Source organism: Panicum virgatum, chromosome 5N (genome assembly GCF_016808335.1).
Source record: "Panicum virgatum strain AP13 chromosome 5N, P.virgatum_v5, whole genome shotgun sequence".
Lineage (NCBI taxonomy): Eukaryota > Viridiplantae > Streptophyta > Magnoliopsida > Poales > Poaceae > Panicum > Panicum virgatum.
This window is the reverse complement of record NC_053149.1, coordinates 24681477-24706588: the sequence shown is the minus strand read 5'-3', so window position 1 is coordinate 24706588 and position 25112 is coordinate 24681477. Positions and strand designations below refer to the sequence as shown.

Here is a 25112-nt window from a genome sequence, read left to right as displayed (position 1 = left end):
ATCTAATGTTAATTTTATTTCACTCATGTTCCACATAAATTTTCAAGGATAAAGAGCAGAAGGTGAACACAGCGCCCCTCCTCAAATCGTGTAAATTAATATGGGGCTTAAGGCTAACAATCAGATTGGATCAAACAGCTTGAGGGAAAAAGCAGCTCGGATCAAACTCCAGCAAGAGCAATACCAGTTCCTGCAAGCAGGAACAACAATGCAATTCAGATACAGATAAATTAGATGATGGGTTATTGATACATGCATGAAGCATAGCATCAGTTTACGTGTGACATGCCTAAGGCAAGGTAAAAGTGGAGTTCTGAAGAAGAGAACAGATGACACGATGACCACCACACGTTTGAGAGAGTTGGTAACCGAATGGGTCACAGGAGATTACTCTAGCCAATAAACTGTATGAAACCTGCCAAGAAACCCGGTTCAAAAAAAACCTGCCAAGAAACAAATAGAAACTTTATTATAGGTAATCCTGTGTGGAACAAAATTCACTGTAAAACCAATAGAAGCTTATGCAGAGAAACCTTATACCTTGAAGGCTCAAAATGTAAACTATTCAACATAACTGAAGATAGCTTCATATTTGAATTAGAGAGCCTGACCACAACAGTAAAGCAGTGGACATTGGACAAAACAGGACCACATATATATATATATATATATATATATATATATATATATATATATATATATATATATATATATATATATATATATATAGAGAGAGAGAGAGAGAGAGAGAGAGAGAGAGCAGCAGGACCACATATATATTATCAGCTAGCAAAATTCCTTTAATCAATTAGCATAAACTCACACCAGACATATATTTGAGTAAAATATTCTTAACCCAACTTAGAATAAAATAATACTATACGACAGATTTTTTCCAAGCATATGTGTACACCAATAAAATGGTTGATTAAGAAGCATGGTATGTACCTTGACTCGTCTTTGGTTAGACAGGCACAATGACCATAAGGACTTCTTGGAAACAAATCATGTATGCAGATTGAGCTCGAACTGAAGCACTCATGTAGCATCCTGGAACAAAAATAGCATGTTGTTACTGCCATATGAGTGCAAAAATAGAAGATAGAACTGGAATCATGAAATACATTGATGGGTTCTAGTATTGATGAGTAGCAAATATATCCTCGTGCATCCCATATACACGATGGTTAGTTAGGATAGCTTAACCGAATTATCATCAGCCACGGGTTTAACAAAATTAGTTTAGGAGGATAGGGACAAGCATGAAATAGACAGAAGAACATTGCTGGTAATAAGGTCTATAGGATATATCTGTTTCCTCCAATAAACTAATTCCTCCTAGCATTGCTGCTAATCGGATCCAATTTTCATATCTTTGTATGTAACACCCATTTAAGTTTGGATCGTGGAGTATATAAGCATGGGAAAACTTTCAACAAAACAGATAACACCCAAACACTAATCCATTACTTTAGTTCCTTATCTCAATCCTGATTAAAGGACAAATATTGTCTGTTCAGGGTTTCATTATCTACTAACTGTGCACAGAGAAGATGTGTTCACTATTACAATATAAATCTCTCAACATTCAGGCAATCTCTCAATATACGGATTTATGTTGCTAATTCAGATACTGACATATCTTCAAAATATAAAAAGAGGTTAGCATAGATAGATATGCAAATAGAACCTCCTAAAATGTATCCTGGTACAATCGACCCTGGAGATCGAGGGATATACTTCATATTGAGCAAAGCGTCTTACTGGTGATTGTAATCGAATCAGGAGTGCAATATCAATAGCACTAATAAGAGATTTGGCACTGAACAACACTTTTCGTTATTTCTACTCATCAAATGTATCAAGATTCAAGCAATCATGATTCAGGTAATTTGCTTGCAAAACTTAATCTGAATCAGGATTTGCTTGCAATTACTGCAGATGCTTCCTTAGCAGTTCACCATACCACGTCTACAGCTTCAGCTTCCGGATTGAGGTCTCTCGACTTTTTTCCTTACTGAACGATGTGAAGTCATTTAGCTTTCAGAAAGATAAAAGCCTAAAACTCTACAAGCAGCAAAGATGCGAGTTAGAAACCTAAAACCAGAAGTTTCTCTTGCCTTTTATTTGATGATTGCTGGATAGGTGAATCCAAATGATAATTATGAAACAAGATCAATTACCCACCTGCTCAACCATTTGCTAGTACATTTAAAAAAAACATTTGCTAGTAGAATGAACATGGATTTTGGTTACAACAAGTTGCATAAATGAAGAGCAAATAGCAAAGCGGTGGTGTGGGCTAATTTTGTTTTCTGGAGAACAAGCTGCCTACTACAAATATGGTAATGTACTAATTTCATTTCAAGGGAATCGGCAACATTTAGTACACTAAAAAAATTACAGATTGAATCACAGTTGATCAAATCACAATAACTTGCACATGGAGAATGGCAAATCTATTGTTGAAAACTTGAAAACCATTAACATTACCCGTGTTTATCTAGGTCCCTGAAACTTGATGTATATTCTGGGTTGAAACAGGGATAAGTTTTGTGGAGTCCTCTGGATCTCTAATAGTATTCTGTGGAACATAATCAAAATTTGAAAATGATCTCCATATCGTAACATGCAACATAAACTGTGCCAACAACAAAACAAGTGCAACTGCACATCTCGTAACATTGAGACATCTAGTTTCCTACCTTAATTTAATAAGGCACCATCCACACATGGTAGAATTTCCAGCAGCTACTCCTTTGACAATCCAAGCTTTTTAGCCTAAAACATGCCATCATAGAGTGGTAGTGCGGGCTCCACAATCTCTGCTCATGTGCAGCAATGGTAGCTGAAATTTAGAGCATAATATCATAGTTGGGTGAAGCACATGATACAATTCTAGACAGAGAACAATTGGTCCTACTCAGCCATCATGAGCAATGATGAAACTTAGGCAAGGTTAATAATTATCAAACTATGATTTAAATGCTGGTACTCAAATTTAATCGCATAGCATTAATATCGTTCCAAATCATATTATTACTAAATAACTAAGCTTACCCATGGGATTGAAATGGAAACCCAAAAAATTGATGACGATACGATATCTATGTCTAATTTTTTGCAAGTACACTCCATAAAAAAGGTGGTTCCCAAAAATAAACATATATGCAATATCCAATGTATTAAAAAGGAAAATTTGGTTCTCAGTTTCAAGTGGCAGACATTTAGAGTTGTGTTTCTCAGACCATAACCAAGTTTTACAGACAGCTAGTAAGCCAAATTAAAAAGAATTAATGAAGATGCTTTGGCCTCTTAAAATTGTTTTTTCTCTTTTGTAGTCTAGGAGCATGCAAGAACTTATCTTAGTTTAGATAAGATTTATTATATATAAATCCATGCTATCTCAGGAAACATCATGATTGGAATATATTGAGCTAAATATATATAATCTAATACTATACTGAATATCTAAATATAATATAATGGTAAAGATTATATTTCTGAAGAGTGTAAAGCATATCTAGCCTCTATATTCCCCAATAGGAACCATTCAGAAACCACCAACCACATTTTTGAGCACTCTTGTCATCTAACCACTAACAAGAAAGAGACCTCAGAGAACCCTGCAGGCACACAACAATTATTATAGGCACCCAAGAGTCTAGACATTCAGAGACCATGTGATAGGTTGTGTGTGGGGGTGCCTGGGCACCCACGCCAAAACAAAAACTCAGTGTTAATTATCAAATTTTCACTTCATAAATCATAGAGCTAGTAGCACAACCATGGACAGAGCACCCCCCTCGATTCAGCTCTAGCTTCGCCCCTGGTAAGGGCGTCGAGGATCGGGAGGAGAATGGAAGCGGTGGATTGCTTCCAAATTGAATTGACTAATTGGCTGATTTCACAGAGGGTTGGGAGGCTGTGTCGAGCGGGTACGCAAGCGGGTATGCGCGAGGAGGTGAGAAAAAACAGCGATGTTTGGTGTAATCTTTCTCGTTCCGCTGGTTTTTTCGGTCTGCCAGAGGTTTTGTCAAACAAATTGCCTGACGTGTGGGCCGTCAGGAGGTGGGATGTGAGGAGAGTGGGTAGGTTATTGTGGGTGGAAAAAGATTTTAATTCTTTCAACTTTTATATTATAGATTATAGTATAGATAGATATAAATTAAATGAGGATGGGAGAGAATCATGAAAACAAATAAAATAGACCACAACTCCATATATCTATTCCTGCCGCCGTCCCCGCTTGACCACATAGCTCCTTGCGAGCCGCGATGTTCCTGTTGGCACAGTAGTCGCACAGGTCTCCACCACCAGAACAGTTCTTGCTTCAGCTAGTGGTAATGTGATGTTCTCTCATTTTTTTTCTTGGCTTGAGGGAGATAATGATGTGCACGAACAAGGTAACAAGTGGACCAGAGTGTGGCATCATATACCTATCGACACCGGCTTGGGAGCGGTGATTATCATTGAAAAAGAAAATAAATAGTGTCTAATTAGTTTATGTGATGACACTTCTTATCCATATTTCAAGTGTTCATGTGTTTTCAATTCCTGCGTTCCAAACGTGCTCATCGACTATGATACAACGATTACTCTATTGCACACGACCGTGCTCATCGACTCTGATACAACCATTACTCTAATGTACACGGTCGTGTAACCGCGAGGGCCGGCTCTGATACCCATTGTATCGTACAGTCCCAAATATGAGTCCATGCGCCTAGTAATGGCTCATATGCCATGCCATGTAACCACACACAGATCCACACGCGCCATGAGCCATATGTCCGCGTCCCAAATATGGCTAAGTTTTTGATATCAATTGTAACGTTTCAGTCCCAAATCTCAGATATGACTAAGCTCTACTCGCACATTGAGTAAAACACACAATCACACCAACCTCGCTTCACGTAAAAGGGTTAACCCGGGGGTTGAAATGCATTTGGCACTTGTGTTTATATGTGATGAACCTCACCCTCAACTAGTAAGGTATGACAACTCCCTACACACATGCCATGCCACTCGCATATGCACCACCAGTGGGCTCAAATTCATTTTGGGTCTGGATGTCACAGTTTCCTACCGTCCCTCTGTTTTTCAATCCTTTATTCTAAAAAACAGGGCCTTAGCATTCCTTAGAGCAACTGCAGTAATAACCCCTAAATTAGACCCTCTAAATGTTAAATGAGGATTGCCTCTATTTTTAGGGGTTTATAAATTTGTTTCATCTTTAGCAATAGCTCCCAATTCAATATAATAGAGACCCCTTAGGAATGGAGGGTGGAGGAGGAATTTTCGAGGTCTCCGTAAAATAAATGGTAAATAGAGGGTCCGCTGAAGTGCATTTTTTGATTTAGCTCTTTAAATTTGAGAAAAGAGACTGTTTAGAAAGTTTGCCGGAGTTGCTATTAACTCTCAAGGGCGTAACCAGAAATATAAAACACTCCAGGCTTAAACTGCAAACCACCAAAAAATTCCCGTGCCAACCAGGCACTCCCACCCTTTCTCAGCCCCGAATCGATTTCATCACTCTTGAAATCCCCATCGCCTATCGCTGGATCAAACGTTCGAAACCCCCATTCCGAACTAGAAAATCCAAATCGCTAAGCTCCGAAACCCTAACCCTAGTCTCTCCTCCCGCCACCGCCCGCCCCAATGGCGAAGCCGGTGAAGTACGAGGAGGAGGAGGAGGAGGAGATCTCGTCCTCCGCCGAGGAGGAGGAGGATGACCAGTCCGACGCGGCCGGCTCCGGATCTGGCGAGGAGGGGGACGAGGACGAGGAGGACGCCGCGGCACCTCCCGCGGGGGAGGAGGAGGAAGCTGAGGGAGAGGGGCAGCAGGAGTTGGAGGAGGAGGTCGATGAGGAGGAGATCGAGGCCGTCACTACCGGCGCCGGCGCCGAGGAGGAGGAGGACGCCGGTGCCGCGGCCCCTGCGGAAGGCGACGACGAGTCCCAGTCCACCGAGGACGACGAGGCTGCCCCGGGCGACAACGGCGACGAGGTGAGCGGACGGTTAGGGTTTGGGTGCTTCAATCGGGTTTGTAGAGGATTCAATATATCCCCCCGCCCCCGAAGCGAGGGGACTAATCTTCGAATAAAAGTTAGAATGATCTGTTTGTCGGCCATTGCTACATGTGTGTTGCACCTTCTGCATTCTCTGTATATTTATTTGATTGTAGCGTTGCTTCTATGATTTGTTGGACCTTGTGCGTCCTCTCTTACTTTTGTTTGCTTGCAGCGGTACTTCTAGTTTTATTTTGTTTCTGTGGCGTCACTTTTTGATTGTATTCATTCCATAATCCACAGATAACTAGTAATATTGACAAATATATCTTATTTTGAGCTAGTTGGATCTTCTATTCTTGTCCTCTGGTTCAGGAGTGAGAATTTTGCATTGCTTTGCCCCTAACTATTTCTGTTGCAGACTGATGCAGTGGTCGGGAAGCGTGAGAAAGCCAGGCTAAAGGAGCTTCAGAAGATGAAGAGGCAAAAAATCCAAGAAATATTGGATACTCAAAATGCTGCCATTGATGCTGACATGGTATGTACTGTCTTTAAAGGAATCCCTGTATGCAAATGCATGGTTTGCATGGGGTTAATCATGTGCACATCATGTATTTTATTATTCATGTATAGATTCTGTCTCTGTTTTCTTATCTTTATATTCTTTGACAGAACAATAAAGGGAAGGGACGATTGAAATACCTTCTTCAGCAGACGGAAATATTTGCTCACTTTGCAAAAGGAAGTCAATCTAAAGAGAAAAAACCACGTGGGCGGTAAGATTGGTTTTGTTTGTGCCATTATTGTATTGTACAATTACTGGTCATCAGTCAAGACTACTGGTAGTTGCTGTCTCCTTTGTTAAGAACAACATTTTTGAAGTTAAAATTTCACTAAGCTTGTACTCAACTTTGATCATGACACAGTATGAAAATTTGTTTGATACTGGAAAAGGTTTTGACTAGCACTTAAAACATGATTATAATCTGATGGATCTTTACACATTGCATCAACTCACATTATAACCAAAATTTGATGTTCAAGCTTTGTATTTGAATCGTGTTGTAGTTTCCTTATCCTCTTGATCTGGTTAATTTTATTATGTTGTGAAGAATGTGTACCATTTTTATAATTAGATGACATCTGGTGTACCTTTTACATGATTCATATTGTCATTTATTTGTGGAGTTAAAGAAAGTTCAGATCACAGTTATTTCGAGTAGCTTATCCTGTATAGTAATAGCTGTCAGCGTCATGATATTATAAAGAGCTGCTCGTCATTCTATGCAGGACCATAATAGGATTTACTTCCATTTACTTCAGGGACTTTTTTTTTTTGTCTCAGGGTCAGTGCTTAATTTATTTGTTGATAAGTTAGACAATCTGCAGGGGACGACATGCGTCGAAGATGACGGAAGAAGAGGAAGATGAAGAATACCTTAAGGAGGAGGAAGATGCCCTTGCTGGTGCAGGGGGAACACGATTAGTTTCTCAGCCTTCATGTGAGCCCTTCTTTGCCGACTATTTGTGTCTACTTTACAAATGTTATTTCCTCTGTATGATAACCATCATAAGTTGATTGAACGCTTTTCTTTCTAGGTAGATGTATGATTTTTCCTTTGCTGTCATAAAAGTATTTAATGCTGTTCATAAGATGAGGAAATGGAACCTGGCATTAATATTGAAAGGGCATAAATGAAACTTGGCATTGATTCTTTCTGGTGAGGTGCAAACTGAACCAACATTATCAATGATTGATTGTTGATAATTCTATTTTTGCAACTAAGATCAAATATCAGGAACTTTAAACGAATGCAGACCTTTTTTATCTGACAACTTCCTCTATACACTTAAGTGGTGTGTTAGCTTGTGTTGATTCTATAAAAGGTGGAATATCTACTGATGCAATTGACATCTATTTTCTGTTTCATTTCCACCAGTGCCTTTTTTGTTTTATTCATCGTGGGGGCTGACTATTTCCTTAATTTTCCTAGTAATATAATTGATTTGCATTCTCATAAAATCAGTCAATACTGTTAGGCTTTAATATCCTTGGGGTTTACAATTCTCAGTTCTGTCATATGTAAACTTCTAAATGGTCGAATCCTTATGCTTTGCAGGCATTAAAGGAAAAATGCGAGACTACCAGTTGGCTGGGCTTAATTGGCTGATACGGTTGTATGAGAATGGTATCAATGGGATTTTGGCTGATGAGATGGTATGTTTAATGTGTTAGATGTGATTAAGATCTTATTTCTGTTGATGTGGTTTTGTTTGACTTGGAATGTCTATTATTCTATGATTCAGGGCCTTGGGAAAACTCTTCAAACCATTTCACTGCTGGGCTACCTGCATGAATTCAGAGGTATAACTGGTCCTCACATGGTTGTTGCACCGAAGTCCACACTTGGTAACTGGATGAAGGAAATCCAGCGTTTTTGCCCTGTCCTTCGTGCTGTGAAGTTCTTGGGAAATCCAGAAGAGAGGGTTAGTCTCAAGTCCAATCTTTAGTCATTGCTGAAAATATGCTGTCATGTTACTGATCTTCTCTTATTTCTGTTGTGTCAGAACCATATAAGGGACAATTTGCTACAGCCTGGGAAATTTGATGCGTGCGTGACTAGTTTTGAAATGGCAATCAAAGAAAAAACTGCATTAAGGCGTTTCAGCTGGCGCTACATTATTATTGATGAAGCTCACCGGATAAAAAATGAGAATTCTCTTCTATCGAAGACTATGAGGATTTACAACACTAATTATCGCCTCCTCATCACAGGCACTCCGCTGCAGGTAGGTTTTGCTTTCCAGTACTGTTCTTTGATTGTCTCTTGTTTCATATTCATTTCTGGTTAAATATGACTTTTGATTGGTTTACTATTTGGCAGAATAATCTCCACGAGCTTTGGGCTCTCCTCAACTTCTTGCTACCTGAAATATTTAGCTCCGCTGAGACCTTTGATGAATGGTTTCAAATTTCTGGAGAAAATGATCAACAGGAGGTGGTCCAGCAGCTCCATAAGGTTGGGATACACCCATGATCAGCCAATGTCAATACCTTATTATTAACCCTATATAATTCTCACTTGCAATTTTTGTGAAGGTCCTTCGCCCATTTCTTCTTCGGAGGCTTAAATCTGATGTAGAAAAGGGTTTACCTCCAAAGAAGGAAACCATACTTAAAGTTGGAATGTCTCAGATGCAAAAGCAGTACTATCGTGCTCTCCTTCAGAAAGATTTAGAGGTTATTAATGCTGGTGGTGAACGCAAGCGATTGCTTAACATCGCCATGCAATTGCGCAAATGTTGCAACCATCCATATCTATTCCAAGGAGCTGAATCTGGCCCGCCCTACACAACTGGTGAACATCTAATTGAGAATGCAGGTACAGCCCATCATATTCTTATTGCACAATTGTGATATGTTTATCAGCATTATCTTATGGTTTCTATCAACCATTCTTTTGATATTTATGTAGGAAAAATGGTGCTGTTAGATAAATTGCTGCCCAAGCTAAAGGAACGTGATTCCAGAGTCCTTATCTTTTCACAGGTTGATTCTTCACTGCCTTGCAGATTTTAATGGAATTATGCTAGCAAATTTCATATTAGGAGAAATCATGACCCCATTTAAGGCTCACTAAGTACTAGCCTGTTTCAAATACTTGATGCTCTTGACCACTTAATTTCATTTGAAATACTTGGCTCTAGACACTAGACATTTCCTGAAACATAGTTTCCTATTTTTCCCCTCATAAAATACTATGAGAATGTGTAGATACATTTTGTAAGGGAATTTTAATTGTTTCAAGAAAAGCGAACCACCTTTGGTAGATCTGTAGATGTGCATTGGTCAAAGCTACGAGTATTTAGAAACAAAGATAGGTACTGTTTCCCCAGAATTTGCATATTTTAACATATATTACCATTCTGCAGATGACCAGGCTTTTGGATATCTTGGAAGATTATCTCATGTACAGAGGATATCAGTATTGCCGCATTGATGGAAATACAGGCGGAGAAGATCGTGATGCATCCATTGAAGCTTTTAACAAGCCAGGAAGTGAGAAGTTTGTTTTCTTGCTTTCAACTCGGGCAGGTGGCCTTGGTATCAACTTGGCCACTGCTGATGTTGTGGTTCTTTATGACAGCGATTGGTATGCCAGTTTTTATGTGAAAATCATTTTGTGTTATTTACCCTCAAACATAAATGTTATGTCTCTGATGCTCCGATGCGTTCAGGAATCCACAAGCTGATCTGCAAGCTCAAGACCGTGCGCATAGGATAGGCCAGAAGAAAGAGGTTCAAGTTTTTCGCTTTTGCACCGAGGTTTGTTGATTCTAGATTCTAGATCAATAATTATTCTAGTTACATATTTATATTGCTACCTGACATGAAAATGATGCAAACTATTACAGTATACTATTGAGGAAAAAGTGATTGAGAGAGCATACAAGAAGCTTGCATTGGATGCTTTGGTTATTCAGCAAGGACGTTTGGCAGAGCAGAAAAGTAGGATTTTAATACTTATTATTGATATTTGTCAAACCATTTTCTGTATTAGTTGGATAAGTAATATTCTGATCACATTCTCATTTATTCAGCTGTCAATAAGGATGATCTTCTGCAAATGGTGAGGTTTGGTGCTGAAATGGTTTTCAGTTCTAAAGACAGTACAATAACAGATGAGGATATAGACCGTATTATAGCTAAAGGAGAGGAGACAACAGCAGAACTTGATGCGAAAATGAAAAAGTTCACCGAGGATGCCATTAAATTTAAGATGGATGATAGTATGTGGCCCCCTTTCTCCTGTGATCCTCACTGTTCCTATGTATTTGCTTTCTGTTAACACTATTTTTCTGATGCAGATGCTGAATTGTATGATTTTGATGATGAGAAGGTAATAATTGATGCATTTAATTTGTGATATCACTTGGAAATTTTGTTTGTAGTATTTGCTCACCACCAACTAAATCTGCTTTCTTGATTGATTGCAGGATGAAAACAAGGTTGATTTCAAGAAACTCGTCAGTGATAACTGGATCGAGCCACCTAGAAGAGAAAGGAAGAGGAAGTAAGGCACAACTTTTGTTTTTTATTGTTTGGGTTGTGGAGAACTTTACCTAATACTTGTTTTGACATTATATTAACTTCTTTCTGGTAGCTACTCTGAGTCTGAGTACTTTAAGCAAGCTCTTCGCCAAGGTGCACCAGCAAAGCCTAGGGAACCAAGGATTCCAAGAATGCCACACTTGTAAGTTCCTTCTATTTCGAAAATTCTCAATGATCGCAGCTTTGTTGCATCATATTACCAGTTCATCTTTGATTTGCATGCCAGGCATGATTTCCAGTTCTTCAACAACCAAAGGCTAAATGAATTGTATGAAAAGGAAGTGCGATACCTCATGGTAATTTGTCAACTAGATTGTTCTTTTGCAATTTCAGCTATCCTTTAAGCAACTTGTTAGGTCAACTTTGCTTCATTTTGTGCCTAGTTTGCCATTCCATTAGCTATTACTTTCCTTCACTGTGTAATAGTTTCGCCATTGTCACTGGTAATCTTGGTGCTTAACATTAGAAACTTTAATGCAGCAAGCAAACCAGAAGAAAGATACCATAGATGGTGAAGACGAAGGTATTATCAGCTCTTGCTTTTCCTGGTTTGTGTTACAGGCGAGTTATGCTAACCATCTTATTCGAATGAACCCTCAGATCAGTTGGAGCCTTTGACTGTAGAGGAACAGGAAGAGAAGGAGCAGTTACTAGAAGAGGTTAATATCACATGCAACACATTGTGTTCATCAATTTTCATTGTTACTACCTATCTGCTTATTCTTTTTACATGCTTGTGTCTGAATCTCTATTATTTCCATGGTCCAAATCTCAGGGTTTTGCATCCTGGACGAGGAGAGATTTCAACACCTTTATTCGTGCATGTGAGAAATATGGTCGAAATGACATAAAAAGCATAGCCTCTGAAATGGAAGGGAAAACAGAAGAGGAAGTTCAGCGATATGCGAAAGTTTTCAAGGAGCGATACAAGGAATTGAGTGGTAAGGCAATAACTTGATATAGATATATGAATTTAACTCAATTTGTAAATATATTTTAGAAACTGCACATTCACACCTCTAATTCAATACAAACTGTTTTGAGGGCCATGTTGAAGTAGTGTAACTATTTTTAGCATGATAATATTTTAGAACATAAAGTTTTACTGTTTATCGCCATCATTTATCTATTAGTCCATATCAAAGATCAGCTGTGAATCGAGAAATGAATACTGTTTATACTACTGACTGTTTATGTTTTGATCCATTGTCCAACCAGATTATGATAGAATTATCAAGAATATTGAAAGGGGTGAAGCAAGAATATCCCGTAAGGATGAGATTATGAGGGCCATTGGGAAGAAGCTAGACCGCTACAAGAACCCATGGTTAGAGTTGAAAATTCAGTATGGCCAAAATAAAGGGAAGTTCTATAATGAGGAATGCGACCGTTTTATGGTATGTTCTCCCACTTAATATATGTTTATTCGAGTACATGGCATGGTTAATAAACTGTTGTTGCATTACAGCTTTGTATGGTTCATAAACTTGGCTATGGGAACTGGGATGAACTGAAAGCTGCCTTCCGCATGTCTCCCTTGTTCCGATTTGACTGGTTTGTGAAGTCTAGAACTACACAAGAGTTGGCTAGGCGTTGTGACACCCTTATTCGACTGGTTGAGAAGGAGAATCAAGAATATGATGAGCAAGAAAGGCAGGCAAGGAAGGAGAAAAGGCTTGCTAAGGTAAATTGTAAACTTTGCATTCCTCTTTCATGTAACTCTGCATTCTGTCATCCGTAATGTATGTATGGCTTGTAGGCAGTGATGCTAATTGTTTTACTGTTTTATTATTGACAGAACATGACTCCAACGAAGCGAGGGGCATCAAGAAATTCGGAGGGTGAGACAACTCCGTCAAATTCATTCAAGAGGCGGCGGCAGTCCCTTATGGATGATTACGTGGGCTCAGTAAGTCAATTGTTAAAAATTTGTACCTGCTGATAACCATTTCACATCTGCCAAAGAGAATTGTGTATCCTGCTGCTCACCAATTCTGAACATGTTTCAGGGAAGGCGTAAAAGAGGGTGATGTGTTTGCATCCTGCTTTTGGAGTTTGCCAGGAGATGAGCGGATGCAGTATCTGCAATGCACTGGAGCCCAGCCCTGGAGTGCTCAATTCCTCTAGCACCTGAGCTCAAAGCCTATAGAACGCAGGCTCGACTTTGTAGTGTAACTTCTGCAATGACATAGGTTAGTTTATTCATAAATTAAGTGGTATGTAAATGCTGTTGTATCAGTTAATGACCGCGTGGGTCGGTAGTCAACACATGATGTAGAGAACTTAAAAAAATAAAACACATGATGTAGAGTTTGCTGCCGTTCCGAGCTCTGAAGTGGCTCGCCTTGGAGCGAAGTTAAACAGGAAATCTATTTATTGCACAGTGCCGATCTATCACTTGGGGGGGGGGGGGGGGGGGGTGGAGTTGCGATCGGTGAGGGGTTGGGAGAGTGGCCGGCAGTTGGGGTCGGTGGGGTTGCCGGCGGTTGGGGTGGTGCACGAGGTGGAGTTAGGTTTTCGCATTGTCAGGGTTTCATGGTTGGTGGTTCTAGAGTAGATTGGCGGTTCGGCTCATGGTGGACGTTAGGCGGCATAGGATTGTTGTCGGCTGGGCAGGTTGGACCCCTGGTGGGTGGTAGTTGGTGATGCGGCAAAAATGGTGTGTAAGGTGGCGGTGCGTTGTGGGAGATATGTGGCGGCGAGAGTTGCTGGTCGGGGCATACATACAATGAGCGGGTGGGGCGGAGGACGTCGGGCATTGTGGAGAAGATGAACAATGCGGAGCTGTGATGGATTGAATGGAAATTGTTTGAAGTGATGAATAGAGGGCTCCAAGTTAAATACAACTGTTACTTTGCCCAGCAGGCTCCAAGATGATTGGAACATATATTTGCAAGAAACAGATTCCAGTATTTCTGAAATTTTTCTTTCATCTTATGTATCATGGCTCCGACCATAACATCTGTATTTGAGGACTCCTTTTCCAACAACTCCTCCCAAGTCCCAGCCCTGGGTATGAAAAACTGAGAACCGAGGACTGAATCGAAAAAACCAAGAACCGGAATCGAACCAAACCGAAACCGAGAAATTCGGTTCCTGTTCGGTTCCTGTTTCTTAGGAACCGAAATTGCTTGGTTAATTCGGTTTGGTTCCCGGTTAATCGAGAGAGAACCGAGATTTTCAGCCCATTAAGCTCAATAGAGCAAGGCCCAGCCCAACCACGCCCAGTCGCCCATACCAACCCTAGGGTTGAACCCACCCCGCACGACCACTCCCTGCCCCCCCACCTCACACTCCCAGGCACCGCCATCCGCCCCCGCCCTCGCCGCCGAGCAGCCGCCATTGCCCCCTGGCAGCGCCCTCCCCCCTCCCTGGCGCGCGCCACCGCTCCATCCTCCACCTCTACCGCTACTGGAGGTGTGGACGTGCGGGGGCAGCGGCGCGGCCGCTGGGGCGAGCGGGAGATGGGCGGATGGCGGCGCGGCTCTTCCTCCCTCCCGGCGCGCGGCGCCCCTGGCTCCTTTCCTCCCTCCTGGCGCGCCCCGCCCCGTCTCCCTCCCTCAGTCCCTCCCGGTGCGGCGGCGCCACGCCCGGCCGGCGGCTGCCATCTCCCTCCTCCCTCCCTCCTGGTGCGGCGGCGCCACGCCCGGCCGCCTTCTCCACCCCTTCCTCCCGGCGGCCACGATCTGCGTGAGGGCGCAGATCGACGGCGACCTCCACCGGCGAGTGCGTGCGGCGGCTGATTTTTTTCTTTTTTTTCATTTTTCCTTCTTTTTCCTTTGCCCTGGTAAATCTCGGTTCTTTCGGTCAAAACCGGAACCGAACTGAAGGAATCGAAATCGAAATTCATCGGTTCCTACATCTAAAAAGAACCGATCGGTTTCAGTTTTCTAGGAACCGAACTTTCAAAAGAACCGAGGAACCGAACCGATCGGTTCGGTTAAAACCGAACGCCCAGCCCTACCAAGTCCCAACTTGCAGTAAGATAGTTGGAACCCGAGAGTACTTTAGTTGCATCACAAAATGTCTTCTGGATGCCACAAAGCTTCTTGGCCATCTTCCATTCTTCAACTAAAGGCTCATGCACATACCGAGTGTCCTCACGAGTCAGAGGTTCAAATGCCCTCTCATACTCCAAAGCACACTTGATACGAAAATGCGCATAACTGGAGTTCTGTGTATGCTATGGACTTGGTTTTACAGAAAATAGAGCCTCTGTATTTTGCGAATATCTCCTGTTGTACATGTCCGTTTGAGCTGAAATTTGGTAAGCATTTAGATGATGAAATTTGGAATAACTTTGGTATTCAACTCATGAACAAATTCAGAACGGAAGTAAGGATAAAAATTCGAACTAGCTGCTGCGTTCAGCTTCTCACAGTCTGTCAACACTTTACATAAGTAGCATTAGAGGTCCATTACATCCATCACCTTCTCACTTCTACTTGATTACTTCTAACATCAGTACTAAGGGGTTACTCAACTCTGAGTTAGCCTAGTAGCCCATGATCCAAAATTTAGGCTACACTAAGAGGAGTCTACAAAAGTCGGAGTAGCGCCTCGGTCTACATGTTGACCGATGCCTTGCTCGCTATAGAAGAGTGGGTCTCGACCTGCGCGGGCTGCGGTGCCTGCTCCTCAAAGTCAACCTAAAAAACACCCTGGACCTCCTGGGGCTCGTCCTCACCGTCCACCTGCATCTCATCGGGTGGTGCGTGAAGGGCGTCCTGCGTGTGTTGCAGCATGTGAAGCTACCCCTGGGCGTCGTCGAGGTCAAGCTGAAGGTCGTGGAACTAGTCCTCGAGAAATTGGAGCGTAGAGTCATGGTCCATCACCGTGTCCTGAAGCTCCTGGATCTGGCCCTCGAGCTGGGTGATCAGAGCACCCCTGCTCTCGAGCTCGTTGCTGGCCTCACGAAGCTGCTCGTCCCTCAGCAGGACGGTTAGGTGTAGAGCCTATGCCTGGTAAACAAGCTGGGCGGTGGCCTGGCTCTGGAAGATTTGGAGGTGGTAGAGTGCGTTCAAGCACAACACTGTCGTCCGTAGTGCTTCGACTGGGTCGAGGGTCGCAACCGTGGCCACGTTGGCCATCCTGTCGCGCCACAGTAGGTCGGCCAGGTCGTGTGCGAGTAACAACCCAAACGCGGACAAAAGAACCTCCAACCTGTGCTAAGTACAGAAAGTGACCATCGCCCTCATAGCTGTGGTCTCCCAGGTGTCCAACAGGCGGTGGTCGATCACCTGAGTCATGATCGGCTCCCACCTGTTGAGAGGGGGTAACCGGTTGCACTCAGAAGCTCCCAGAGACGGCGAGAAAATCCGTCCCAGTGCAAACAAGCCGAGTGCACGTGCCCCTGCGCGTCCATCATCACCAGCTCGTCCATCTGTCCCAACAAAATACCGATGGATCGGCTGATAGTCAAACAAGGAATGGGCTGATTCTGGACAGTTAAAGAAATTGACCAAACGATGGAATACATGCTCCGAAAATTCTCAAAAATTTGCAGAAGATGCCTAAGATACTGAGGAACATTTCATCTAGTCAACACTAAGGTCAATTCAAATCATAGCAAGGTGATATGTTCAAGGTTGTGAAGTGATGTCAAACCAGAAAACAGACTGTCCAGAGAGTGGGTATTTTGACCATAACTACCAAACCACTTGACCAAGATAATTCAAAATTTTACAGTAAGTTCTTCATTAAATCACCTAAAAATTTCATGTTGTGCGAATTTTCAATTGAGCAAATTAAGATGGTCGTAAAATTCCATTTAGACAGACTGCTGCTAGTTGACAGATTTGCAGAAGGTTACTATAAATTCGAAAACACTAAGGTAGGAAGCTTAAAAAATTCTCAAATTTTTACAGAAGCTTGGTAATTTAAGTAATTACATTTAGTCTTACATACCGAACTCGTTTTGAGGTGATTATCATATTTTAAAAATTCGAGGAAACAATAATTCCAGAATTCACAGATTACCTAGATGATTCTTAAGGATATATTTTTAACCTTTTCGATTGGGATTTCTTTTAAACATTTCCTTGCTGAATATTTAGGGATGAATGAAGATCCTAATCGTCCTCACCAAAGAAAAAAATTGTCAAGTAACCTTGGACTTACGCAGTTAGATTACGGTGGCATACGTAATACGTCTCTCACTATATAACTACTCGATATAACTATCTAGCCTAGGATTCGGTTTCGAGTTAGCGTAATTGCAGAAAATTGATAGTATGTAAATAAACCTTCCATGCCGGCACTCACGAAAGCGTTCACATACATTACCAATCACTATAGAACCGGTATCCATACAATTCCTGCCGTATGGACAACGTTAAGCATACGTCATCGAAATAACATATTGACTGGGTACCGTCTTGGACGCAGAATTGAATTCTAAGTTCGAACCACTACTCCCCATATATTCAACCGATGGTTGGTATATGGGCACCAGCTCAAGTAGGCCATTGCTTGAGCTCCAGCGTTCGGCTTGCATCATCGACAGAAGGTCAGACTCCCTAGCTGACTGAGTAAGCATACCTCTGCGGCGACGATGTAGTTGCAGAATTTAAATACTGAAATGTAATGTGCTGGAAGTTAGCCATACAATATAAGCCACCTGTTTATACCCATAAGATCTCCTAGGGCTTTACGTTCTAGACTTGTCCTTGGAGATCCTAAACTTTTCAAAGACTTTAGTAGTTTTGAATTCAAGTTTTAAGTTTGTTGTTAGAAAACAACGGCTGCTATCTTTGGTAGGCTGTTTGCGAGCTCTCTGATGCTAGCTTTGGCGGAACCATCCAATTTAACTGGGCCCGGGTGCACTGATCTTCGTTGCTAGGCAACTCTGATCCAATTCGGCACGCACCGATAGTTCCTCGAGATAAAAGCCACGCTCTTTCGCATAGACAACACCCACACGAAGGTGAGCTCAGAGATTACAACACAAATCATCTCATACATCATCAGAGTTTGCAGCGGAAAGGTAAATTTATTACAAAACCATGTTCAGAGTAGCGAAATACTACAGAGTTCCAAACTCCACAAATTATTCAAGTGTCATTGTCTCAGCGGAAGCAGTAGAAGACATCTAGCGAAACATGTGACGCATCGATAAAGTCCGTATGAAATACGTCACTCAGTGGGAGGGTGACCGGCACTGGCTGAAGGGCCATCCCACTTGACAGACTAGCCCGGAGGCAAAGTACACAGCCAAGTCAGACTCACAATCATATCCTCGAAGTTAGTACCTAAAAATAGTGCCACAAGCAAGGCTGAGTATACTAATACTCAGAAAGACTTACCCGTCACCGGATATACCATAGTCCGATAACTAGACATGCAAGACTTTTTGGTTTGTGGGGTTTGTTTTGCCAAAAACACCTCTAAGAGTTGATCCTTATTTTTAGATTTTAACTTTACCACATTCTAGTTAGATTAGCCATTCTAAGTTTGCATCTAACTCTACTCAAACATGGTAGAGCAACCATTTAATCATCTAGCAGTATTATCATCATCATGTTTCACTTGTTACTCTATGTGACCAAAATTGTCAAGCAGTCTCATGCCGTGAGAGGCGGACGATTCCAAATCGAATTTCAATCTGGCCAGGGAACCTAACACACACGCATGGGGATCGACTTTGCTTTCACCCACGCTTCTGTTCCCCTTTCTTCTCCAGTCCATGGACACGGTGTTGGTGTTTACCGCCAAGCCTGCTCAGGGATACCCTTAGCAGTAAGGTTTGTTGGTAGGGATCGACTGCTCTGGAACTCGATGGTGCAAGGAACACAAAAATTTAGATAGGTTCGGGCCACGAGTTGCGTAATACCCTACGTTCTATTTGGTTGTTTGTATTGCCTTAGGTGTTGATGATGTTTGGAGGGGGTCCCTGCCCACCCTTATATATCCGGGGGGGGGGGGCGGACAAGGTTACATGGAAAGTCCTAGCCGAGTACAGTTGGAGTCCTACTACAACACAATCGAGTAGTTTCCTTTGTAATGCTGCTAGTTCTACGCCAATTTTGGTAGTTACAAGAGAGGTAAGGTACATCCATGAGCTATCCCTTACTCTAGAACATTCTATGCCTATAAGCAGTCCCGCTGCCCTGAGTCTGACAAGCCCCCGAGCTCTTCGTAGCCGAGTCCTGTAGGCGTCGAGTACTTGGCTGGGCGTCTTCGAGTACTCCAAGTAGTCAGAACATCCTTCTAGTTGCTTCTGGGCCTTCCTTCAGATACGTCGAGTAGTCCTTTAAGTACTTTTGGTTGCTTCGAGGTTGTGAGGTGCTCAAGCCCCGAAATCTTGATCATATATGGTGCGCGAAGTACTCGCGTTCCATATGGAGTAGCACCCGAGCCTTAGGTTGAATCACAGAATCAGGCTGAGGGTCACTTTAGTCTTTTTCCTTCATTATTTTCAAAAAAAATTTGAAAAATAAATCTCTGATGCACATATTCCGCAGCCCCCGAGCCTTAAATCAAAATCCCTTATTCTGCGGGTAGTCCCCCGAGCAAAGATTTGGAATTAAGGATCTAAGACATGGCATCAGATTTTATTCGTCAGAATATCTGCAGGTTTAATCAGATCCGGTATCTGAAAAAACCCTTTTTCGGGTGAAAAATCCCAGAAAAATGATTCGATTGGATACGCCACACTGATTGCACCCGAAATATCTTCAGAAATAAAACCTGGGATGTATATCTCTTTACTGTATGCTCACATGGGATTGTACTGTATGGAGAATTATTGCACCCGTGAGTGCTGCCACTGTAGTATCACGGGTTGTCCTCCAGTAAGATCCCTTGCGGCTATAAATGGTTGGTGGGAGGCCTTTGCCAGAAGCACCAGCATTCTGAAGCTATGGCTTGCATTTGGTGTTCTTGCTCTCGCCCTCCTGAAATTTGCGTAGTCCTTTCCAGCAAAAGATGCTAGAAGAGAACTTGCGAGTGACAAGAAAAGTCCCTGCTACCTCATCCTGCAACCCCAATGCTCTCATCGGATCCATGCTGGACATCATGTCCTTGCATATTCCAATGAGGCAGGTCTCTGTGGACTAGTTGCAGCTAGTTATGTCGTACTCTTGGGGTTCCCAGGTTGTGGGTACCCAAGAGGCGACATCTCTGGTGAGGAGACTTAATCCTGTCACAACGTATTCAGGGAGAAGGAGAAATTTCTCCGCAAGATGCTACAAGAGATCTTGCGATGCGATTACTGTAATCTGCCTCCAAACTCTTGAAACTTTTCTCCCAGAATACAGGTATCATTATTCCCTTGATGGGAATAATAAATTTGTACTTTGTCATGGCCTCGGGCCAATCTAGCTGCAGCAGGCCTCGACTAGAAGCTCCAGGAGATCCAGACGGTGTGCATGTAGGTCTGAGTCATTGTAAAGCTAGTTAGGAAGAAGTACTCGAGTTGTAATATCGAGTACTTATACTGTGTCGAGTACTTTTTCTTTATTCTAGAATGTAATCCTCAATAGAAGGAAGTAAAGTCGAGTAGTTGTCAAGGGATGTGAGTGTTTTCTTTTCCCAGAATGTAATCTCAGAAAAAGAAATGTCTCAGAAAATCTCGTCTTTTCCGCAATTGGTAAATGACTATTAGCCTTTTGAGTATTTTACCATGCTGCCACCGCTATTATAAAATAGAATGGTAACTAGGTTTTTACCCCACCGGCCGCCATTCTCCTTTTACTGTTTAGGTCTTTTCTTGCCATCTGAGATCTAAAACTTCTTGCTCTCCCTTGCTTCCCAAATCCACTTAGGGTTTTAGTCAGTGTATGCTTGTGAAGCGCTCTGTTGATTTCCGGATGGCCCCCGAAGAAGTCGAGTAAGGGCAAGGGTGTAGCTGCAGAACCAACCCGGGAAGAAGGATGGGTCGCAAGTAAGTGCTCTGAGTCTGACCTAGAAACTTTAGTTTCTGCTGGTCTTTTGCCATAGAAATCCGTCATCCAATGGCGTCCTGCCTTGGGTGAGGATTGTCCGTATGAAAATACGGGTGAAATCATCACTTTTGCTCCTTATTTGGAACGGGGATTGGGGCTCCCTTGTTCATTTTTCTTTTCTGGGCTCCTGCGCTACTACAGGATCAAGCTTCATCACTTGACCCCCAATTCCTTTGTTCACATTTCTATCTTTGTGCCTTTGTGCGAAGCTTTTCTGGGCATCGAGCCCCATTTTGAGCTTTTCTGGTTTCTATTCCATCTTAAACCGCAGTCAGATTCCTATGTTTTAGATGTAGTAGGAGGTGTGGGTCTTCAACTTAGACAGGGGAAGGATAAAGTTTATATCCCCTATAAGCTTAGTAGCAAGGTAATCAACTGGAAACCCAAATGGTTTTATGTAGAGAACCAGTGGGAGAGTGTACCAATGATTACTCCAGACCCTCCGATTCAATGGCCTGAGTGGAATAAGAAACCAATCGATGATAGTCAAATCCCTGAGCTTCTTTCAAGAATTGTCGATCTTAGGCAAAGGAATTTAACTGGAGATGCTATTGTATTCGACTGGATGAAAAGGAGAATCCAGCCGCTAGAGGCTCGGGAAACATTTGGTTTCCAGTATCAAGGAACGACTGATTCATCATGATTCTTGGAGGAAGAGATCTCAGATGAAGAAGTACTTAATCGAGTCCAACGACTGCTAAGGAATGTAAAGCTAGTACCTGTTGTTCCTGATACTTTTTCTGCTACGAGTCCTCCGAAGTAGGTACTGATAAGGGTAGTCGATTTGTAGTTATCAAGTAATTTACCTTAGTGTGATTCTGATAGAATTTTGCTTTCTGTAGGAGGACGTGGAGCATTTTAAGAGTAGTCCTCCACTGCTAGGCACTTAATCGTCATTTTTCTTTCTCCATGTGCTCTTATACTGTCAACCAAGTCCTAGCATGTTCATATGAAATCTTATATAAATAGTACTAATGTCTGACTTTGGTTATGCAGATGAAGAGGCGGCTGGGGAGAAGAGTGACGGGGAGCACAACCCCACCCCAAGCACGGATACCCAGGTGGGACACCCCAAGGGTACACGTTCGGCAGTGAGGAAGTGTAGCAGCTCCTCACAGACTACTAGCAATAGGTAAGTAGCTAGTTGATTATAATCGAGTATATTCGTCTTCGATTTGCTGGTTTTGATTTTTTTTTTGCTTTTTCAAGTCCGGTGGCTAAAATGCCACGGCCTTCAGCATCTAGGGATGATGCTGTGGTGGAACAAACCGTCCCTTCCGCCACAGTGGACCCGTCAAAAGGGACTGGGACTACTCGACCGGCGAGTAGTTCCAATGTAGATAATGTCGGAGATACGGGTAAGCAGGCCGTCATCGTGAGGCCTACCCAAAAGTTTGGCATCAGGAAATTTGCCGTGATGAGGGCATCTACGTAAATTCTTTTGAACTTGTTTATAGATTTGGCTGTGTATCGAGTATATTTCAGCTTCTTTGTCTTGATAGTTATGTACTCCTGGAGGCAAGAGGGGAAACTGAAGACGACTCAGCCCCCAAATCGGTAGTGGAGAAGCCCCCGACCACTCCAGAGATGAGTGCTTGCGAAGCAGAGGACATGGCGGATGCCATGCTTCGGAATTCTCCATTGCCAGATGTTGAGAGGAGCGATGAAAGTCTCCTGGAGGGCAGTGGAAGCGACAAGCTTCCAGAGGAGGAAGGCGGCGAGAAGCTTCCTGAGGGAGGCGGCGAGAAGCAGTCTGAGGAAACCCCTACAGGTAAACTTATAATGCCTTTTGTACTGATAAGAGTGCTTTCCTTTGCTCTTAGTTTGGATTAGTAACCCGTTTTTCCTCTAAATTCCTAAAATATAGGGGATATTGTAGAGAAAGTTGTAGATGTGCCAGAAAAGGCGGTCTCCGTGGTGCGGGCGAGTACTTCCCAGATTTCATCGGGAAGTGTCATGCCGCAAGAGAAGCTAAAGCTTGCATTCAAGCTGCTGGGGTAAGTAGTCGAATATGTCGAGTACTTTTGTATAGATCGAATAGTATATACTGATCTTTTGTTTTTATTTCTTGACAGGAGGTGTTGGAGGAGGGGAGTAGCCAGCCTCCGGACAATGCGGAGCTAAATGCTCTGAGAGAGCGGGTAAAAACACTCTCGTCCGAGAAGGCTTTTCAGGAGAAAATCAAGAAACTTTCCAAGGCCAAGAAAGGTTAGTCTTTTAGCATATATGATGCAATCAAGTAGATTCTTCTGCCTGGTGTTTATAAGGTTTAATTCTAATCGAGTACACATCTTGCACAAAATCTTTAAAGATTGAAGAAAGCTTGGTACTGGATCTAATGATTCTTATGTACCGAAACACAGATGAAATCGAGAAGCTCAAGAAGATCAAGACGGATTCTGACCGAGAGGTGGCAACTTGTCTTCAACAGCTTAAAACTTTGTCAGAATCTCGGGACTTGATGCAGCAAGAGCTTGAAGAACTCAGAGATGCTGCTCAAGATGTGGCAGGACTTGTGGAGATCCCGGAGGGGAATGAAAAAGAAACCGCTTACGCTGGCGGGGAGGCTTCGGAAAGTACCTGAGAGCTTTGAAAGGTACGTCTCCACAACCACCCGACAATACGTGGAACATGTACTCGGGTTGGTGAGGTCCTACTGGACACATACTCCCCTTGATCCACTTGGGAAGGGCGCAAAGGCTGACTGTACTGATGAACAATTCAATCAGTATCTGTAAGAAACTCCTGCCGTAGCAGACCAGATAGTGGAGACTTTGAACAAGTCTAGGTCTCCCTGAACTGCTTGTGAAAATTGTTTGGCGTGTGGGCCAAAAGTACTTTGAACAAATGTTTAATATTTGTGTAATGTCAAGTACTTGTTTTACGGTAGGATTATGCAATCCTTTGGATTGTCGAGTAATTGATACTCGAAAGGGATGAGTTCTGGCGGCATCACGCTAACTCAATCGTGATAGTGGATACAAAGAGTTGTAACCATAGATGCCTTAAGAGGCAGAGTATTCTCGATTAGGGTCAAGTTGTATGATTCTTAATCAGAACTCTAGTGCTGACCGGTTAGGATTGAATCCCGCGTGATTAACCAAGTGGAAAAAGCACTAAGAGGGTGGTTTAAGCCGTAGCTTAATCCAGATTTCTTTTTGAAAAAGAGATATGTAGGTTAGAGCGGTGCTCTGATGGGCTTGATTGTCCCATCAAATAAGGGAGAACTCTTATCGAGTACTTGGAGAATTAGGTGCCTTGGATGGCACAGGTGAACTAGAGACTCTCGACAACTACTCAGAGTACCAAGGGAAAACAGAACACTTTTGGTATTTCGAGCAAGCGAGTAACACCCGTCGAGTACTCGAAGCAAAAAGTTCCGAAGTTGAAACTCCCTTTGTGGTCTAAGCAAGCAGGAGACTCGTGTCAACCTATTTAGGGTACAAAAAACTTGTTTTATGCTCATTGGAATAGCTTTCACAGTTGACCGGTTAGGATAGACCTTATCTGGTCTCCCAAGTGGGAAAAACTTTTTGTGAAAATATTCCCCAAACTACTCGATCCAGCGAGTAGTATGTCCTACACAAGAACTGGATTGCTTTCTAAAATAGGTCTGTTAGGATGAACTCTGTCGAGTTATCCAAGACGAAAATATTTTAAAAATTTCCCAAACTTACTCGAGCAAGGCGAGTAAGGTGTCCTATCCAAGGACTGGAGTAATTTCTAAGATAGATCTGTTAGGATGAACCCTGTCGAGTTACCCAAGACGAAACCGTCTTAGAAATATCCAAAACTACTCGGGCCAGCGAGTAGGGTGTCCTAATCAAGGACTGGAGTAATTCTAAGGACAAGTCTATTAGGGTGAACCTCGTTAGGTTACCCAAGACAAAAATGTCAAAAGAATATCCAAAACCTACTCGAGCAAGCGAGTAGGGTGTCCTAACCAAGGACTGGAGTAACTCTTAGGACAAGTCTGTTAGGATGAACCCCGTCGGGTTACTCAAGGCGAAAATGTCGAAAGAGTATCCAAAACCTACTCGAGAT

The 25112-nt window shown here is 42.5% G+C and overlaps 2 protein-coding genes and 1 long non-coding RNA gene across 7 annotated transcripts; 2 read left to right on the top strand and 1 right to left on the bottom strand.

Moving 5' to 3' along the window:
* Positions 1-290: 290 nt before the first annotated feature.
* LOC120675960 lies at positions 291-3560 on the bottom strand. 5 transcript variants are annotated; one of them, XR_005675548.1, is made up of 5 exons: positions 2706-3560; positions 2494-2584; positions 1765-2067; positions 949-1050; positions 291-443 (listed from the first exon to the last, which is right to left on the bottom strand). It is a non-coding gene; the product is annotated as an uncharacterized LOC120675960 (long non-coding RNA). The 5 variants fall into 5 exon arrangements; XR_005675546.1 differs by having other exon boundaries at positions 1967-2067; positions 2706-3559; XR_005675550.1 differs by lacking the exon at positions 2494-2584 and having other exon boundaries at positions 2706-3559.
* A 1160-nt stretch (positions 3561-4720) lies between these two features.
* On the top strand, positions 4721-13507 carry LOC120675959 (probable chromatin-remodeling complex ATPase chain). Its single transcript, XM_039957161.1, has 25 exons — positions 4721-6009; positions 6433-6549; positions 6684-6787; positions 7401-7513; positions 8132-8229; positions 8319-8498; positions 8580-8801; positions 8897-9031; positions 9112-9394; positions 9488-9561; positions 9945-10165; positions 10251-10338; positions 10428-10521; positions 10614-10802; positions 10881-10912; positions 11010-11086; positions 11177-11266; positions 11351-11420; positions 11605-11647; positions 11725-11783; positions 11900-12065; positions 12343-12521; positions 12593-12808; positions 12923-13033; positions 13134-13507. Exons 1-25 carry the CDS (start codon positions 5662-5664, stop codon positions 13152-13154), a joined length of 3330 nt encoding a protein of 1109 aa, XP_039813095.1. The 5' UTR covers positions 4721-5661; the 3' UTR covers positions 13155-13507.
* A 9343-nt stretch (positions 13508-22850) lies between these two features.
* LOC120674685 lies at positions 22851-24020 on the top strand. Its single transcript, XM_039955823.1, has 4 exons — positions 22851-22859; positions 22892-23065; positions 23144-23276; positions 23432-24020. Exons 1-4 carry the CDS (start codon positions 22851-22853, stop codon positions 23650-23652), a joined length of 537 nt encoding a protein of 178 aa, XP_039811757.1. The 3' UTR covers positions 23653-24020.
* The last annotated feature ends 1092 nt before the right edge of the window (positions 24021-25112 follow it).